This window comes from Phacochoerus africanus, chromosome 2 (genome assembly GCF_016906955.1).
Source record: "Phacochoerus africanus isolate WHEZ1 chromosome 2, ROS_Pafr_v1, whole genome shotgun sequence".
Classification (NCBI taxonomy): domain Eukaryota; kingdom Metazoa; phylum Chordata; class Mammalia; order Artiodactyla; family Suidae; genus Phacochoerus; species Phacochoerus africanus.
Genome location: NC_062545.1, coordinates 116,350,772 through 116,369,936, shown reverse-complemented (window position 1 = coordinate 116,369,936; position 19,165 = coordinate 116,350,772). Strand labels below are relative to the sequence as shown.

General features: G+C 45.7%; 1 protein-coding gene across 2 annotated transcripts in view; it reads left to right on the top strand.

Annotated features, from left to right (window-relative positions):
- MYZAP (myocardial zonula adherens protein) overlaps window positions 1–19,165 on the top strand; it is a 98,413-nt gene that overhangs the window by 35,501 nt on the left and 43,747 nt on the right. For both annotated transcript variants that reach the window (XM_047766261.1, XM_047766262.1), the window contains exons 5-10: window positions 488–601; window positions 4,586–4,738; window positions 8,054–8,179; window positions 9,148–9,276; window positions 13,654–13,733; window positions 15,415–15,520. In XM_047766261.1, coding sequence (XP_047622217.1) covers window positions 488–601; window positions 4,586–4,738; window positions 8,054–8,179; window positions 9,148–9,276; window positions 13,654–13,733; window positions 15,415–15,520 — 708 coding nt within the window. The remainder of the gene's footprint in view (window positions 1–487; window positions 602–4,585; window positions 4,739–8,053; window positions 8,180–9,147; window positions 9,277–13,653; window positions 13,734–15,414; window positions 15,521–19,165) is intronic.

Genomic DNA, 19,165 nt, shown 5'->3' with positions numbered 1-19,165 from the left:
AGTGACGGAGCCACTGTAGTGACAATACCAGATCCTTAACCTGCTGAGCCACCAGGGAACTCCCAGATGTTGACTTTTGTTTGTCTTTGTGTGTGTGTGTTTGCCATTTCTTGGGCTGCTTCCACGGCATATGGAGGTTCCCAGGTTAGGGGTCTAATCGGAGCTGTAGCCGCCAGCCTACACCAGAGCCATAGCAACATGGGATCTGAGCCACGTCAACGACCTCCACCACAGCTCAAGGCAACGCCAGATCCTTAACTCACTGAGCAAGGCCAGGGATCGAACCTGCAACCTCATAGTTCCTAGTTGGATTCATTACCACTGAGCCACGACGGGAACTCTGATGTTGACTTTTTAATGTAAAGCTGCACTTGAAGTACCATTGACACAGATGTGGCTACTATCAGGAGAAAGTTCCAGCCTAAGTGAAGATTGCTGTGAGTGTGTAGATATTGATTGTATGTAACTGTCTTGTCCATCTGTCCAGATTTCACAGGCTCAGCAGGACTATCTAGAAAATCACATCCAAACTCAGTCGTCAGCCCTGGACAGTTTTAATGCCATGAACTCGGCCTTGGCATCAGACTCCATCAGCCTGCAGGTATTCATCTGCTCCCTGTTAGCCTGGGTGTCCTTTGTTACAGGGAAGGGGAGCTTCGCCTGTCGGGGGTGGGTGGGGGAGCCGTGCCTTTGTAGAAAAGTAAGTCCCAGAATATCCTCTGCTCATTATTCAGAATCCCTATTTTTTTTAATTTAATTTAATTTTTAAAATTATTTCCCCAATACAATTCACATGGCCATGGTGAAGGCCGGGCCAGGAAAACGATAAAGGAGGAGCTTCCAAGCTGTGACTGACCTGTGGAGTTGCAGTTGTCTTTGCCCATATTCAAATGGGGATTTAGATCCTGAACTCAGTGCTAGAGATGCCACCTTTTCCACTAGATACCAAAGGGTCTTAAGTATCAGTGCCTGAAACAGCGTATCAGCCACTCCCTCAAGCCCCAGTGTTATGAGAAATGCCCCCAATTACGCAGAATTCAGACTTAACCAAAGATGATTTGTATTCATTTATGACAAGTAACTCCCAAAGTCTATTGAGCACTTTCTTCTAATTTATAAATTATTTTGCACTGGAAGAAATCATAAGGTTTCTAAAGAATATCTTGTAGTACCAGGCAGGGAAGCAAAAAGGGTCGGGGATCCCACGTTTGTGCAAATGTGTGTTGTCCACTCACAGTCAAGGGAATTTTTCTCTTGATTAGTTTGCTTTGCTAGGAGATAACCAGTCCTATACTGCCCATTGTTACTCTTCCAACTGAGCCCCCCATGTAACATGCAAATTAACTTGAAAATATTCAGAGCGAACATTGTATTCACCAGAGACAGCTTCTCTTGGCTTTAATTTCCAATCTTGCAAACAATAGTTTCTGCCCCTTTCCAGCTTTATTTGGCTCTTATCTTTTTACCTTCCTCCAGGAAGTTCCACAAGCTATGTCACTTCCTTTCTAGTTCTTTCTTTATAAATAAATTGTTAGATAAGCAAAGAGGTTTTCCAGTTGGGATTATCCACGTCCTTTCTGATCCAGTATTCTCTGCTAACAGCTGTCAGGGCAGTAGTGCCAACAGCAAAGCTAGGCCACAGTCCTGCAGTGGGCCTGGGTGGGCCTCCTGTTTGGTTTTGTCTGGGAGGCCCATTTTTGGTGGGGCCTCTGAGTTCCACCCTTTTCCTGGCTCTCTGTAGTGCATGACAGCTTTCCCCTGGCCCTAGCCCAAGCCCTGCTTGGGGTCTGGTTTATTCAGTAGCTTTTTAGCCTTTGTTCCCCTTCTTCCTGCCATCCAGGGGGCTCACCCAGCCTCCCTTTCCTTCCCTCTTGGGAATCTTCTCACTTCTGGCCAGCCAGGAAATGCTGGACCTCACCTGTGTTCAAATCTGGTTGGAATCTGGGCTGGAATTTGCCATCCCACTGTTGACTGGGGGAAAAAAAAAAAAAAAAAGCATAACCTAACATTTGAGAGTTACTATTATTATTTTGCTTTTTAGGGCCATACCTGCTGCCTATGGACATTCCCAGGCTAGGGGTTGAATCAGAGCTGCCAATGCCCGCCTACACCACAGCCACAGCAACGCAGGATCCTTAACCCATTGAGTGAGGCCAGGGATCCAACCCACATCCTCATGGATACTAGTTGGATTGGTTTCCTCTGTACTGCAATTCATTTCTGAGAGTTATGTCTTATTTGAGGACTAAAGCCTGGGATTAATCTCTCAGACAGCTCTGAGGAGCTGTTCTGAAGAAGTAACGGATGAGCCAGCACACACAGGATTTTTTGCTGAAAAACGGATGTAGTCAAACATTAAAGATTGCTGTTAATCACAAAGAACAGGTCTCCTAAGTTAATGATTTTAGTGCTTTTCTATGTATAGGAAGATACAAGAGTCAGGGCTCATTGAAATTATTTCTTTGATATGCATCTTAACTGTCTGAGGCCAGGGTCCTGTTTTTTCCCATCTTGAATTTGCCTAGGGTGCCCTCTTGGGGCTGGCTACAGTGACTGATGGCTTGATGGTGGGCAAAATTCATTGTTTCTGGAAATGGCAGGCAGCATTTTTTTGTCTCCACCACTGACACTCCTGGCCTTTACTTCACAGATCGAACAGGGGCCCTGACTCAGACCTGCTTATGGTCTAGTTTCCTAATCCAGGGCAGACAGAGGAGCCTTATAATGAAAAGATTAAAAAGATTTGTTTTCAAAAAAAAAAGAAAAAGAAAAAAAGAAGAAGAAGAAGAAGGCAGGGAAAGAAGAAGGGGGAAGCAGAGAAAAGAAAATTACCATCTCATGGTCAGGAAACAACTGAGTCTGAAGGTGGTTGGCTGCTTCTTTCTTCCATTGTCTAGTCGACCTCATTGTCACTGTGACTGGCAGGACCAGATCCTTGGTTTGATTCCATAGCAAGTCGGCACTGGCAAGAGCTGGTGAGATGGTCTCCACACCCCTTGTTTTATGGATAAATAAAGTGAGGCCAACAAGGAGAAGTGATCTGAATAAGGTATCTAGCTAGTGGTAGAACTGGGACTCCAACGGTTTCTTGGTCCAGATACCTGTTCCTAAGTACAAGACTGGTGTCTGTAAAGCCAGTGGGAGGGACTTGGAGAGGGGGTGGTTGGGCCAGGTGCTTTCTAAAGCTCCTTTTATCACCGATTTTATTTATTTTCCGCCATTGAAAATCCTTTCTGGAGTTCCCATCTTGGCATAGCGGAAATGAATCTGACTAGGAACCATGAGGTTGCCAGTTTGATCCCTGGCCTTGCTCCATGGGTTAAGGATCCAGTGTTGCCAGGAGCTGTGGTATAGGTCGCAGGTGCAGCTTGGACCTAATGTTGCTGTGGCTGTGGTGTAGGCCAGCAGCTGAAGCTCTGATTGGACCCCTAGCCTGGGAACCTCCTTGTGCCGTGGGTGCAGCCTTAAAAAGACAAAAGACAAAAAAAAAAAAAAAAAAGGAAAGAGAAAAGAAAATCCTTTCTACTGATTTGAATTGGCATAGGAATGAGGCTCATTATCCCAAGTGGAGGCTAAGGAGTTGGAGGAGCTTCAGAGACTGACCATCTACCAAAAGGACACAGGTTGCAAGTGTGTCCAACCCCAGAGTTTCCAGACCTTCTCATAGGAAGCTGTAGGTGACTTGGGGAGGCAGTAGAAGGGATCTGTAACCCTGTGTCCAGTGGGAGGAATTCTTGGGTTGTGGAAGCCACTTATCTGTAAGGAGAGTTAAGCAAGTAACTTGAAGCGTGAAATAGCAGCAATATTAATTTAAACATTCCTGCTCCAGTGGGTGGCATGGAGCAGTAGCAATAGGCTTTTGACCCTGTCAAAAGCTCTGCCTACTAAAGGAGGTGGGTGGAGTATCTGCCAACATCACCGTGACCTCAGCCCTGTTGTTGCTGTCCTTGCAGCTCATCCAGAAAAGGAGTATCTCTAGTCCACAAAATACATGTTCTGGTTTTTTATTTCAACTTGGGAATTTGGGAAATATAACAAAATACAAAGGAGAAAAAAATAAATGTTACCCATAATCCTATCATGTATGCAAACCATTATTTGGATTTTGGTGACTCTCCTCCTAGTCTTTTTTTTTTTTTTTTCTTTTCTATTCATGAACACATTTGAATAGATGCTTATGCTTTTTTTTTTTTTTTTTTTAGCAGATGGGATTCTTCTATGCTTACTGTTTTTAAACCCATTTTTTTTTCCCATGTGAAATGATGTATGATAAACATTTTCCCTTGGAAAAGGGTTTTAATCCATTTCCATCCATCCTGAGCAATGGCATGTGGTATTGGCAGCAGCCATGGGGGAAGCCAGTTATGGGGGAAGCCAGCTGGCCCACCCAACTTCAGGATGGTAGACCTCTTGACCACCGTGGGGGGCCCTCAGGTGCTCCAACACCAGGGTCTCAGGTGTGCATCTCCCAGGGGCTGACGTCTAGCTCAATGGTTAATGGCAAAGAGATGCCCTGGTGTGTGTCTCTGGCCCTGTTTTCTCACACCCCTGGATCTGAGTTTGGTTTTTATTTTCATCCAAACAGAAAACCCTTGTGGATGTTACTCTGGAGAATAGCAGCATTAAGGATCAGATCAGGAATCTGCAGCAGACATATGAAGCCTCCATGGACAAGCTGCGGGAAAAACAGAGGCAGTTAGAGGTGGCGCAAGTTGAAAACCAGCTGCTGAAAATGAAGGTAACGTGTAGGAGCATAGGCTGCACACTCTCCTTTCTCTCTCTTCTTTTTTCTTTTCTGTCTTTTCTAGGGCCGCACCTGCAGCACATGGAGGTTCCCAGGCTAGGGGTCTAATTGGAGCTATAGTCGCCGGCCTAGGCCACAGCCACAGGAATGTCAGATCCAAGCCACGTCTGTGACCTACACCACAGCTCGCAGCAACGCCGGATCCTTAACCCACTGAGTGAGGCCAGGGATCGAACCTGCAACTTTGTGGTTCCTAATTGGATTCATTAACCACTGAGCCATGATGGGAGCTCCATCTCTCCTCTTCTTTTCTTCTTCCTCCCAGGGTCAACTCTCCCGTTTTCTTTTCTCTATTCTCTTCTTGGGTTTTCCCACCCTTTGTGGCCAGCCTGGTAGGATTTGACTTGAAGGCCCTGAGGACTTTCTATCTACACTCATGGGGGAGCCTGCATTCACCCTTTGGGCACTCCTGCTGAGACCATTATTGTGGTGCTGCCCTATGTACCAGGATGCCCACGGGGCTGAGACTTCAGAATCTTCATGGTTTAGAGTCTCTCTGAGGTTCCAAGGCCTTTCTGTCTGATTTGACAATAAAGAGCTAAGGGGCACCCAGGAAGAAAAGGAATGGGTGACAAAGATGCTGGGCAGTGGCCCTCCCGCTCCCAGGTCATGCTTGTTTCTCAGCTCGGCTTCTAAGTTCCTGGAGGTGTTCATGCTGCTTCCAAGTTGGAAACATAGATTGAGTTCCTCCCCCATGTCACCAGCAGACCCAGGGATGGCTCACAGCAGTCACTCAGTGGATGATTTCCTGAAGTTTGTTTTTATTTAGTCTGGTTTTCAGAGTGTGTTCAACCCAGCCCCAGCCTGTCCTAGAGGAGCGCACCTTAGGGGTACTGTGTCAATGTGATTTGTTGCACAAAACAGAGTAGTTGGGGGAGTGCAAGGAGGGGCTGTTAAGAATTGAGTTGGGGGAGTTCCTGTTGTGGCTCAGCGGTAATGAACCCAACTAGTATCCATGAGGACTCGGGTTTGATCCCTGGCCTCTCTTAATGGGTTGAGCATCCTGCATAGCTATGGCTGTGGTGTAGGCCAGCAGCTGTAGCTCCTATTCAACTCCTCACCTGGAAATTCCATATATGGTGGGTGTGGCTCTAAAAAGACAGAAAAAAAAATTTGAGTTAGGGGAACAAACCAGACCCCATGGTTCCCCTGCATGGGTTGCCTCAGGGATGTGCGGTGGGGGCTGGGCTGCCACGCTGCACCGCACAGTCTTTGTGACTGCCACCACAAGGGTAGTGTGCCACCATCCACTTGGCCAAACACAGCCACCTGGGGGCTGGGAAGGACCCCAGAGCTCCAGAGTAGATAAGCTTCTGTTGGCTTTCAAACAGGGCTGCTCTTCTACTTATTCTCTATGAGGGGGTTTGTTGCTGAACAAGTCTGAAAGTGCAGGATCTTTCTCCAGACCTTTGCTCCACACATAGTACTGAGTGTCTACTCTATGCCCCGGGGCCGTGCGTCCCTGTCTGTTGGAGAGATGCTATGACGCCAGGGAGGCCAAACCTCTAAATCCAGCCTGCGGTTGCCTGTTTTAGGGACTCCTGCTTTCCTTTACTCCCAAAATAACAATGAAAAAAGTTACGGGACTCAGGATTTCACGAGACCTGGATGCAGAGTCAGCAGGATTCAAGGGACAGAGCCTGTTCTGGACGAGGGGATGGAGCACAGGACCGCACTTGGTCTCTCTTAGCTAATGATCATCTCTGTTCAGGACTTCCCATTTTGTGGCTCCTTGGTACCAGAACTTGGGTAGCCAGGAGAAAGGAGAGTTAGAGGGCATCTCGAGAGACTTTTGTCCAGGCTCTGGAGTAAACATCAGGCAGCACACTTTGCTTATCAGAGACTCCCTACCCAGTTAACTCGGCTCTCTTGAACAATCAATAAGCTGGCAAGAAGGGACACAAACCAACCTGCAGAAGCATGAAATCAAGGGCCTGAAGGTCACAGGCAAGGGCAGTGCCCAGCCAGAAAGGAAACACCAGCCATCCCCAGGGCTCTGCTTTTTCTCCTAAGCTTGCCCCTGGCTTGACCGCGGCTCCACTTTTCTCTAGAACACCAATATCTGTAATCTCCCTTTTCCTCTCATACTTCCTCTTTCCTCCTATAGGAAACTTTTTTTTTTTTTTTTGCTTTTTAAGACTGCACTCACATCATATGGAGGTTCCCAGGCTAGGGGTCCAATCAGAGCTACAGCTGCCAGCCCGCACCACAGCCACAGCCACATCAGATCTAAGCCTCGTCTGCAACTTACACCACAGCTCATGGCAAACCCGGATCCTTAACCCACTGAGCAAGGCCAGGGATCATGGTTCCTAGTTGGATTTGATTCCTCTGAGCCATGACGGGAACCCCAGGAAACATTTTTATTTAAAAAATTGTGTAGTTTATCCTACTCTGACCCAATTCTAATAATGTAGTGATCTTATTTTCAAGTCACGACAGAAAAATCAAAAATTAAAAAGCATATATTTCTGAGGCCAGTTAGAGTGTGGGTATATTAACCAGAGAAAAAGGTTAGAATGGATAGACTAAAAGGTGATAAAATGTTGGGAGCAAAAGAAATTAGACAAGAGTCATTGAAGAAAAGGGTTAATAAGACAGTTGGAACATGACACATTTTAGAGAGAATTCAGTTTAAAAATAGCTAAAATGGGGAGTTCCAGTTGTGGCTTAGTGAGTTAAGAACCCAACTAGTACCGTATCCATGGGAGGATGCAAGTTCCATCCCTGGCGTTGCTCCGTGGGTTAAGGATCTGGTGTTGCTGTGAGCTGTGGTGTAGATTGCAGATGCAACTTGGATCCAGTGTTGCTGTGACTGTGGTGTAGGCTGGTAGCTACAGCTCTGATTTGACCCCTAGGCTGGAAACTTCCAGATGCTGCAGGTGTGGCTGTAAAAAGAAAACAAAAATTAAATGAATAAAATAAAAATGGCTAAATTGTAGGGGGTAGGGTTGGCAAGGTTAATACTTAGACTTTCTGCCTTTGGAAAAGTTCCCTCATGTGGAGCACCTTTTCCTAACAATATCAAGTAAATTGCTAGAAACGGCCACCTTTTACTTTCTGGCTGCCCATTCACCCCTTTTCCTTCTTCTTTCTGTCCATTTCCCCGCTGGTTCCTGCTGCCTCTGTCTCTGTGGAGCCCTGGTGCATGGGTCCACTCTGAGCACAGGCATGTGGCACACCGTGTAGAAGGGGTGGACTTCCCTGGAACCCACCAAAGCCGTAGCTCTGAAGCAGGTCTCTCTGCAGGTGGAATCCTCCCAAGAAGCCAATGCAGAGGTGATGAGAGAGATGACCAGGAAGCTGTACAGCCAGTATGAAGAAAAGCTGCATGAGGAGCAGCAGAGGCACAGTGCTGAGAAGGAGGCTCTCCTGGTGTGTATGTCCCATGTGCTGATGGGGTGATGGAGAGGGTGAGGTTCATTATTGTCAGTGAGTTTTCACTGGTAGCGTTTCTACTCAGAGGTGAGTTAGTGGGCTCTCACGTGGGTGATGGGTTGAGGAATTGATCGTTTGCCCTTTCACTCTTCTCCCTTCTCCCTCCCTGCCTTTATGTACCCCCTCCCTGCCTGCAGTGGTCCCCAGTCTCTGTCTCTCACCACACCCCTTTTTCTACCCAGGCTGACCATTTGCCAGCATCCACGCAGATCTTGGGCTCACCTGCAGCCCTTCCCTTCCTCACTCCGTTTGCCCTTCCTCCCCTATCCTTGATCCTAAGCTCCCTGAAAGCCTTGGAAATGCTGGCCTGTCCATGAATGAAGTCATACCCACTCACAAAGCTGGAAGTGCCCTCTGTCTATGGAAAACCCACTCACTGTCCATTCTTTGCTATGGAATTCTCTTGTCCTGTTATTAGAGCCGGGCTGTACATCCCACGTCTTGGCTTTTCTAAAAGAGCATCAGTTCCTTGAAGGCAGGGACTCCATTCTGCCTTATCTTGTGTCCTCACAGGCTTAATTGGTTGAGTTGGTACTTTGCAATGTGGGAGAAAGAGCTGAGCATGGTGCATTCAATTTCAGATCCAGCCCTAATTCCCCTTCTGTTCTTGGCAGTTACAGTGACACTCTCAGCATGGAGTCAGGAGATAAAGAACGGCTTGTAGACACAATGACTTAAAAGAAAAAGGAGAAAAAAGAGCCAGGCCCATTAAAAAACCACATGGTGTGCCTGTATTCATAGTGAGAACCAGAATCATAGAGTTTGAGTTCATGATCTTTGAGACCCTTTAAGGCCACAGGGTCATGCATTTAAAGAGACCTGATGACTTAGCAGGGCCTGCGCTCTTTGGACCCTGGTTGGTAGGGACTCCACGCTCTGCTGAAGACAGTGTGTTTCATTTGCAGGAAGAGACCAATAATTTTCTGAAAGCCATTGAAGAAGCCAATAAGAAGATGCAAGCGGCAGAGATTAGCCTGGAGGAGAAGGACCAGAGGATCGGGGAGCTGGACAGGCTGATTGAGCGCATGGAGAAGGTAACACGCCTCGGTCCCCCTTGCCCAGCCTGCCCTTCAGGCTGCCCTGAGGCTCTGGGAAGCCTCGGCCACTGATCCTGCTCATCCCTGCAACTTGAGACTTAAAAAAAAAATCAAAGACAAAACTGTAAAGTCTAAGCAAGTCACACAAAGGTCTCATTTTTCCCTTGGTGAGGATTATCATGCTTCAAAAAATATCACATATAAAATTATTTACAGAAATTACTATTTTAGGAGCCCTGCTTTGCCAGTCAACCCCTGTTGAGATGTCACATCTGCACCCCAGCCTACAGGGTGTAGGTTGGAGCCTCTTATAGGTTGGAGCCTATGTTTGAAGGGTTGGCTCTTCTTTCACACCATGTGTCAGAATGAAGGGGGTGCTGGGGTGGAGAGCAGAAGCTCAGCCCAGATAATGAGCCAGTCTAGACAAAGGGGGAGGGAGCCCGGAAGCTAGTCAGGAAGTGGAGACAGGGAAAGGGGGAGGCCAGGGGATGGGGGCAGGAGAGGAAAGAGAAAAAGGGACAAAGAAAAGGAGGGTGACCTCGAGCAGGTGGTGGCTGACTTCTGCAGGATGGTGATAGTTGAGGGCCAGAACTGGGGCTGCTCTCTGGAAAGTGGCTCTTCAGCTGCCTGAGTTTGCAGAACAGTGGCAGCGGGCTAAGACCTGACCTATTGGCTTCCTGTATAACTCACGCTGGATGCTGAGAATCCCCAGGCTAATGACAGAGGGAGGGCGTGACAGTGTGAGCAAGGTCAGTAAGGGGGCTTCCGGGTGATTCTGAGAAAGCTGACCCATGATGCCTGTGGTACAAGTCCCTCTACTCTCTCCTGACAAGTGAGGGATAACCAGAGGGGAAACAGCCTTAAATTCAATGCTGTGGAGCTTTGGGACTGACTGGGGGCTCCTGTTTTAGGTAACATCATTTTGGGGAGGAACTGGAGCAAAAAAAGAGTCAATTACAATTTCACCTCTAGCCCCAGGAAAACAGAATCCTGTCTGGAATTGAAAGAGGGTTGGTGGCATGGTTGGGGCTAATGTCAGTATTGGTTGGAGGTGGTAGTAGAGGAGATTGGGCAGCGAGGGCATTTTCTAGAACGTGGGGGAGCTTTTTCTCACATCACGGTTCTCCTACAACAGCAGAAAGTGCTGGTGAAAGCAGACGAGCCCCTGGGGGCCAGATGCTCCTGCAGCAAAGAGGTGCCAGGTGAGGGGCAGCACGGGGAGGTGTGTGGGCCCGGGGAGCCCTCTCACAGAGAGACCGTCTCTGTGGTGGTGAAGAATATGGCTTCTAGAACCTGACAGATGTAGGGTCTGAGTCTTGCCTCTCTTTCTAGTTTGGGCAATTACTTGATGTTTCCAAATTTACTTTCCTCTTCTGTAAAATGCTGATAATGGGAATTTTTATGCTTAGGCCTTTTGCAAGGAATAAATGAGCAAAACCTGTGCCCAGTGCTAAGCATGGCATATGGATAGTAGAGGTTCAAACATTTGTGGCTCTGATTTTTAGATTGCTGTTGGCATACATGTCTGCCCCTGCTGTCAGCTGCTTCTTCTTCTTTTTTTTTTAGGTGGACCTGTTCTATAGCTTAGTTTCCTTGTACCCCCGGGATCCTGAAAGTTCCCAGCTTTTTCCACTGATGCCCAGGTGGAGCCTGAGTGAGGGGCATGTGGCTGGAGACCCAGGGGGGTGGTGAGGCCAGCCCTCCCTGCCAGAATTTGTGTGACATAAAATGTTCCCCAAGTCCTCTTAGCTTTTTCTTCAGTGATTGAAAATCTATTGTCCCTTCTCTAAGCCCTTCCCATTTAGGCTAGAAAAATGCTTGTTTTATTTAGCTAAGATTAGATATAGGATTGACTGTTTTTTCCCCTTCAGGGATAAATCTGCGAGAGCAGGAACCCTGCCAGTTCTCTATCCCACATTCCATGAACAGCATGCCCACACTATTTGTATCCTGTTCTCACCTAGTTTTTAATTTTTCTCGAGGACGAACAGTGTGCTTTTTGAATGGTGTCTCCGCTCTATCCCTTAATGTACTGTTTCTGAGCATTGCATTCAGAACCCCCCCCCCCCCTTTTTTTTCCTGATCAGTAAGTCTTTTAAGCCTTGTGTTCTATCAGGGCCCCATCTGCAGAAGAGAGAGTATTCTATGCCTTGATCTTGGTGGTGATTTCACCAGGTAATTAAGTGTATACAGATATAAGGTTCATGATTGCACAGTGTTCACTTCAGATTTGTTACACCTTAGTTTAGAAAAAACCAAAATCTTGACGTATGCTGTAAGTTGGGCCTTGCCCTACTTTACGACACCCTTTTGGGGAGCCTGAGGGGAGACCCACATGTCAAAGGATCATCACTGTTATTTCAGAACTAATGTAAACTTCTGGCCAGTGGCAGAGCACGTGGGGGCGATAAGAATGTGCATTTGCTATAGAGATTTCAGAACAGCAACAAATCCCCACTGAAAAGTCTGTCTTCCTTCTTTATTCTAGATCCATCCATGATCACATGCTCTCTCTTCTAGGCTGGATGCTCCCCTACTTTGGTCTGTCCCTTAAAGCTTCAGAAATTGCATGAATTAAAATTCCAAAGATTTGGGAGTTCCGTTGCGGCTCCCTGGAAACGAATCTGACTAGTATCCATGAGGATGAAGGTTTGATCCCTGGCCTCACTCAGTGGTTTAAGGAGCTGGTGTTGCCGTGAGCTACAGTAGGTTGCAGTAGGATCAGAGAAGTGGCTGTGGCTGTGGCTGTGGCCGGCAGCTGTAGCTCTGATTCGACCCCTAGCCTGGGAACTTCCATGTGCTGAGGGTGTAGCCCTAAAAAGGAAAAAAAAAAAAAAGGCAAAGGAAAAAAAATTTCCAAGAGATTTGCTCTGAATAATTTGGTGTAAAAGAATCTGTATAACTGGCCTGAGCATGTTGGGGAAAATTTCTGAGATTAAAGATGAGGCATGGCTATACTTTGAGAATGACCTAAAGTAAAATGGTCTCCTAATTAGTGAGCAGGATTTGATAAACTTCATTTTAAGGGAACTTATTATACTGGCATCAGTAACATATTTCTGGTGCAGTTTTGGTGGTGATGGGCACTATGCTTTTATGAATATGTTGCACTTTGTTCAAAGAAATAATTGTCTGGATTCTTATATTACCTTTTTTTTTTTAAGGGATGTACCTGTGGCATATGGAGGTTCCCAGGCTAGGGGTTGAATCTGAGCTATAGCTGCTGGCCTATGCCATTACACTACTTTTTTAAGTTTAACTTTTAAATTTACATATGTACAGCAAAGTCTACAAATCTTTAGTTTTCTATTTATAACAATTAGTGGCTTGAATTTCTCGTCTTTAGTTCTGGAGGTCAGAAGTCCTAAAGTCAAGGTGTTGGCAGGGCAGGGTTCCTTGTGGAAGCTCTGGAGGAGAATCTTTTTTCCTAGCCTTTCTCCCCTGTGAGACTGCCTGTATCCTTGGCTCATGGCCCCATCTTTCAGCTTCAAAGCTGCTTTGTAGCCTCGCCCAGTATTTGTCTTTCTCTGACTCTAACCCTACGTTTTCCTTCCAATAAGGGCCCGACTGGATAATCTCCCCATTTCAAGATTATTAATCACATCTGCAAAGTTCTCTTTTCCATGTAAGGCAATATACTCACAAATTTCAAAGATTAGGATATGGACATTGTCAGGGGACTGTTGTTCTGATTTTCATAATACTTTTTTATAAGTGACCACACCTGTATAAATACCCCCCACACACACCAATTTATAGGATCACACAGAATTCCAGACCCTCTTGATGATTCGGAAAATCATCATTAAGACATTTGTAGTATTACAAGCCACTGATTTAGAGTATTGACTGTCATTTTCACAAGGTATCCAAGCCTGGGCTGGTGAAATACTTGCAAAAAAATAAATCTTTTTTTGTGTGTGTGTATGTCTTTTGTCTTTTTAGGGTCGAATCAGAGCTATAGCTGCCAGCCTATACCACAGCCACAGCAAAGCCCTATCCAAGCTGCATCCGTGACCTACACCACAGCTCACGGCAACGCCGAATCCTTAACCCACTGAGCAAGGCCAGGGATCGAACCCATGTCCTCATGGATACTAGTTGGGTTTTTTAACCACTGAGCCACGATGGGAACTCCAAAACACTAAATCTCGAGTGGCTTTACCCAGGGTATTTGTCTCTAATTCAGCAATATGTCTATACATACACACTAGTAAATGTGACATTTCTGAGTTTTGTTTGGACCCTGGTGAGTGTGTATAAAACCCATGGGTGTCACATAGACTTGAACTCACCAGTGCTGGTGTTGCTTGCTACGCATTCTCTGGCCAACTTGGGATCCATCGATTACATATTAGTGTCTTTTTGTTTTAGGAACGCCATCAGCTTCAACTCCAACTCCTGGAGCATGAAACAGAAATGTCAGCAGAAATAACTGATTCTGACAAAGAAAGGTAAGATGTATTGTCCTTTGCCTTGTAGTGGATTTAGATGGTTTTTTTGTGGGCTCACTTGGTCCTTGTATTCATTTTGTTGTCACTCATTGCAGATGATTATATGCAAAACATTGGACTGAAAGCTCCCAACATGGAATTTATAGCCACATGTTACGGCCCTCACCTGGCTGTTAATGCAATGGCATACATGGAAGCCTGTTGCAAGCGCCAAAGTTCAGTCTATAAATGTGCTCCATAACCTGAGTTGTTTTTTTTTTTGTCTTTTTTTTTAGGGCCACACTCACGACATATGGAGGTTCCCAGGCTAGGGGTCGAATCGGAGCTGTAGCCACTGGCCTATGCCACAGCCACAGCTATAGCCACACAAGATTGGAGCCACTCCTGTGACCCATGCCACAGCTCACGGCAATGCTGGATCTTTAACTTGTTGAGCAAGAACAGGGATTGAACCTGTGTCCTCATGGATACCAGTCAGATTCGTTTCTACTGAGCCATGACGGGAACTCCTGGATATATCTTGTTAATGAGAAAATTCATCAACAGTGACTAATACCATTGCCAGAGAAACTAATTTTACAATGTCTTTGTTTCCACACATTCCTCAGTGAGAGCTTGCCTTGTCCTCTGGCTATGGGTGTCCAAAGCCCTGCATGGAAAATGCAGGAGCAGCACAAGCCTCTTCTAGAAACCAGAAGGCAGAGAGGCCACACGTGGCCCTCTAGTGAAGGGAAACAGGGTTGGGATGCTTTGAACATTTGAGCAAGTTACCTAACTTCCCTAATATTCTTTGCTTCCCTGTAAACTGGGAATTCTTTTTTGAAGTTGGGGGAGTTGGAATGAATCTAACAGTGCCCATCTTGTTCGGTTATTATTGTGAGAGAACTGTTGGGTGTATTGCCTGCTGCATAGTATGTGCTGAAAATTATCTGTTCTCCTTCTTCTTATGCAACCTCAGAGTTTTCAGAGTTGTAGGAATCTTCCTAAATGCTGAGGAGGGTCTGGCAGAGATGGAAGTGGTAAGCAGACCACCAGACTGCTCCACTTCGTCCATGTTCCAGTTCAGTGGCCTCAAAGAACTGTAGAATCCAAACTGTCTGTTGGTTTCTTTGGTTAACAAAGTTAAGTCAAAGGATAATTTGTGCTGTTTTTTAAATTTTTTTTTTTAAAAGGAAGAAATGTTTTATGAGGTGGTCTGCTTAGTTTTAATGGAGAGAAAGTCTTTCAACATATTTCCCATTTTCTCAAAATAAATGATGTGTGGGACAACCCTAATTCCAGACTTCCCAGGATTTTAGATATTTTACTGTGTTCCTAGACTCTTTTCTGTTTTCCTAATCATGGTAATTTACTGGATGTTCCAAGTTTGTACTGACTCCAAAACAGAGTCTCTCCTACCTGTGAAGTGGTGCTGAAAAAATTTCTCTCCCAGACCCTGGAAAGTATAGCAATTGTCTTAGACAGGGTGAAACTTGCAAGTGGGAACTTGAAAAGGGGTCCTGTATTTCTGCTGCAGTGGAGTGGTAGATTGGTAGTTAATCATCTAGGATACAAGGTAGGAAGAATGCATCTTAGAGCTCCCTTTCTGGTTATTGGCAATATTGCTTTCATGTGTGATTTTCTGTGCTGGTGCTGCTGCCTTGGTTTTGGGTTCACTTGCTCTTTCTTTTGTTTGTGTTAGGTATCAGCAGCTGGAGGAGGCGTCAGCCAGCCTCCGGGAGCGGATCAGACACCTAGATGACATGGTGCATTGCCAGCAGAAGAAAGTCAAGCAGATGGTCGAGGAGGTAAGCCCTTGTCAAGGATCATGGGCCCAGGATTGCTTCCTGCGGTGCAGACACTTCATCCGCAGAGCCAGATCCGACTCAGCTCAGTCTCTTGTGGCTCAGTAGTGAACTTGCTCAAGCCACTGCTGTTTTGACCCAGGGGAGAATCTCCTCATATGTCCCCCAGTGATTATACCTCCAAAAAATAGCTGTCCTCAGATGAAAGGCTTACCATTAAGAAAGCTATGAAGTGCATTCATAAGTTCACCCACCTACACAGGACAGCAATATCTGCCCTTTGCAGGTGCCTACAACTCAGGACCAAAGGGTGTGACAAGAACAGATTACTTCAACTCAGGGGTTGCACCCCCAGAACATACCTCCCCTGTTATTGCTCTTGTCCTTTCTCTACTCTCTTTCTTCTCCCATTCCTGTTTCTTTTTCACTTTTTCTCTTTTTTACCATCATTTTTTCTCCTTAACTATCTAATGGGAAACCAAGTTATAGGCTTATTAAATGCTGGAGATAGTTTACTATCCCGTTTTTCTAAATGAAAAAAAAAAAAAAAACCCAGGTAAGTTGAACATTTCTGTTTCTCTAAGAAGAATAAAATTTCTTTGAACTTGTGCAACTGTAACCTATCTCTTGCTGTGGTGATGCTGCATAGGAAAAAGTCTGTGCTGTATTTTTCTTGCTGTAGCTCATGGGTTAAGGATCTGATCTTGTCACTGTTATGGCTCTGATTACAGCTGTGGTGCTGGTTTGATCACTGGCCCTGGAACTTCCATATGCCATGGGCACAGCCCACCCCCCCCAAAAAAAAAATCAGATAGAAAAAAGAACAGTTAGGGAGTTCCTGTCGTGGCGCAGTGGTTAATGAATCTGACTCGGAGCCATGAGGTTGCAGGTTCGGTCCCTGGTCTTGCTCAGTGGGTTAAGGATCTGGCGTTGCCATGAGCTGTGGTGTAGGTCGCAGACAAGGTTCGAATCCCGTGTTGCTGTGGCTCTGGTGTAGGCTGGTGGCTACAGTTCCGATTAGACCTCGCCTGGGAACCTCCACATGCTGCGGGAGCGGCCCTAAAGACAAAAAAGAAAAAAGAACAGTTAGTACTATAACAGGGTTATAAGAATTCCCTAGGGTCTAATTCTCTAACTTGCAAAGAAAGTTTTAGATTTAATTAAACATTTGGTCAGCAGAGGAAAAACTGAAAAAAAAAAAGTTTCCTTATATCAGGCACAACTCTGAAAAGTTATCTGTTAATGAATTACTTGAATTAAAAGTATATCTACTTATAATAAATAGCATATACATATGACAGACAAATAGAAGATTATACATGTATTTAGCTTATTAATCTCTAAAATGTTGGTGCTGTGAGTGAGGTTAAGGTCAGGGAATTGTGAGAATGGGGAAGGACACCTTTTTTTTTATTGCGTATAGGCTAAACATACATGTTAGATAAAATCTGCTCCCAGAGTGAGAGACCCAGTCATGCAGCGCTGAATCCCATGGTTGGCTCGTATGTCAGTCCCAGGGAGCCGTAGAATAAGAAAATGGGGAACAAAGGCTCAGAGGAGCAATCCAGCAGCAACTTGGCAGTCCCCTGGCACAGCCAGCAGCAGGGATGGGGAGGTTCTGCCCCACAACAGCACTGGGTAGATGTCAGGAATGTGTTTCCCAAGGCAGAGGGTCACTGTGTCACAATTAGCATCTCGGGAAACCATGGCCGTCAGATCATAGCTTTTCTGCTTCTGAGGGTCACACACATGAAGTCTGGGACAAGGCTGACCCTCATTTCCCCGAGTGGCTCCTTGACTCCCTCCCCCTTCTCACCACAGGAAGCTGGTCTGCATCGTTTCCTATCTAATATCAGAGAACCAGTGAACCAAACCTCATGTGCTGGCTTCTGATTCACTTATCATCTTTAAGGGTTTCCAGTGGGTCTTTTTTAAAAGACGTTTTCAAGTAGTTTAGGATTCTGTTTTCTGATGTCCTTCTGGAATACAATAGACATACCACTTCGAAAGGAGTAGGGGAATATTTATATATGAAAATAGGCAAAGCATAAAAAGATCACTGTCCATGCCTTGCTTTACTCCCTGTGATTTAATATCATCCAGATAAAGCTTCTCTAAGTGCTGGTGATGTGATCTGAAAGATCTAGTCGTTGGAAAGGAGTCACAGGCTGAAACTGAGGATGGCACTGTCAGAGCTGGCACCACCTAGGGGCTGGCTGGGTTTCAACAGCTGGATGGAGACAGGGAAAGAGAGCCTTAATTCTAAATTTAAATTAAAAACTATTTAAGTCAGGTATTAGAATTAATATGTTTGTCCTGGAGTTCCCGTCATGGCTCAGGGGAAGTGAATCTGACTAGCATCCATGAGGGCACAGGTTCAATCCCTGACCTCGACCAGTGATGGGGCATTGCTGTGAGCTGTGGTGTAGTTCACAGACGTGGCTCGTATCCCGCGTTGCTGTGGCTGTGGCTGTGGCGTAGGCCAGCAGCTACAGCTCGGATTCGACCCCTAGCCTGGGAACCTCCATATGCTGTGGGTGCAGCCCTAAAAAATATATATGTATATGTTTGTTCAGTATACCATGTTGACTCATACAACAAAAAGAAGGTTTAAAATCTCAATTACTGGAGTTCCCGTCGTGGCGCAGTGGTTAACGAATCCGACTAGGAACCATGAGGTTTCGGGTTCGGTCCCTGACCTCGCTCAGTGGGTTAAGGATCCGGCGTTGCCGTGAGCTGTGGTGTAGGTTACAGACGCGGCTCGGATCCCGAGTTGCTGTGGCTCTGGCGTTGGCCGGTGGCTACAGCTCCGATTCGACCCCTAGCCTGGGAACCTCCATATGCCGCGGGAGCGGCCCAAGAAATAGCAACAACAACAACAACAACAAAAGACAAGTGCCGAGGGAGCGGCCCAAGAAATAGCTTAAAAAAAAAAAAAAAAAAAACCTCAATTACTGCAGCCATTTTTTTTTTTTTTAAGTTAGAAACGTGAAACAGGGATAAATGAGTACATTGAGAAGGTCAGGATCAGGTTTGAAAGGAGTTGAGAACTCTAGTAATTCAGGGAATGGTTGAAGGAATTGGGCAAGGGATGGCCAGGGAGAAACATGAGTGTTGAATGCACATCTTAGAAAACGGTCATGGAGAAGAGGGAGTATCTTTTTGTTTGTACTGCAGTGCAAAGGCAGGCTGGAGCCACTGGGTGGCACTTGCAAAGAGGGAAATTTCAGCTTTCTGTTCAACATAAAGAAAAGGTTTCTAATACTGGCTGTACTTACCCCTTAATCGTGGATGCATTTTGTGAGAATATAAGTCTGGAAGAAGCTCCTTATATAATAATTCTTCTTTATTCTTTACTAGGCTGTGCCTGTTGGTTTTTTTTTTTTTTTTTTACTATCTCAGCCTATTCATTAGTTTGCACAATGGGTGAAGTCAGCAAATACACTAAAAGAGTTCAAGTCATTTGGACCAAATTTTGAAAAATCTGGACAACTGAATTAGTCATTTGTGGAATCTTGAATTCTGACTTTAGAAGAGAGGTATATTTCTGTCTGTGAACTCCAGCCCCCTCACTCCAGATAATGAGACAAATTTGACTTGGAAAGAGAGGCAACCTTTACATGTCACCAGTGTTAGGGACAGTTTTCC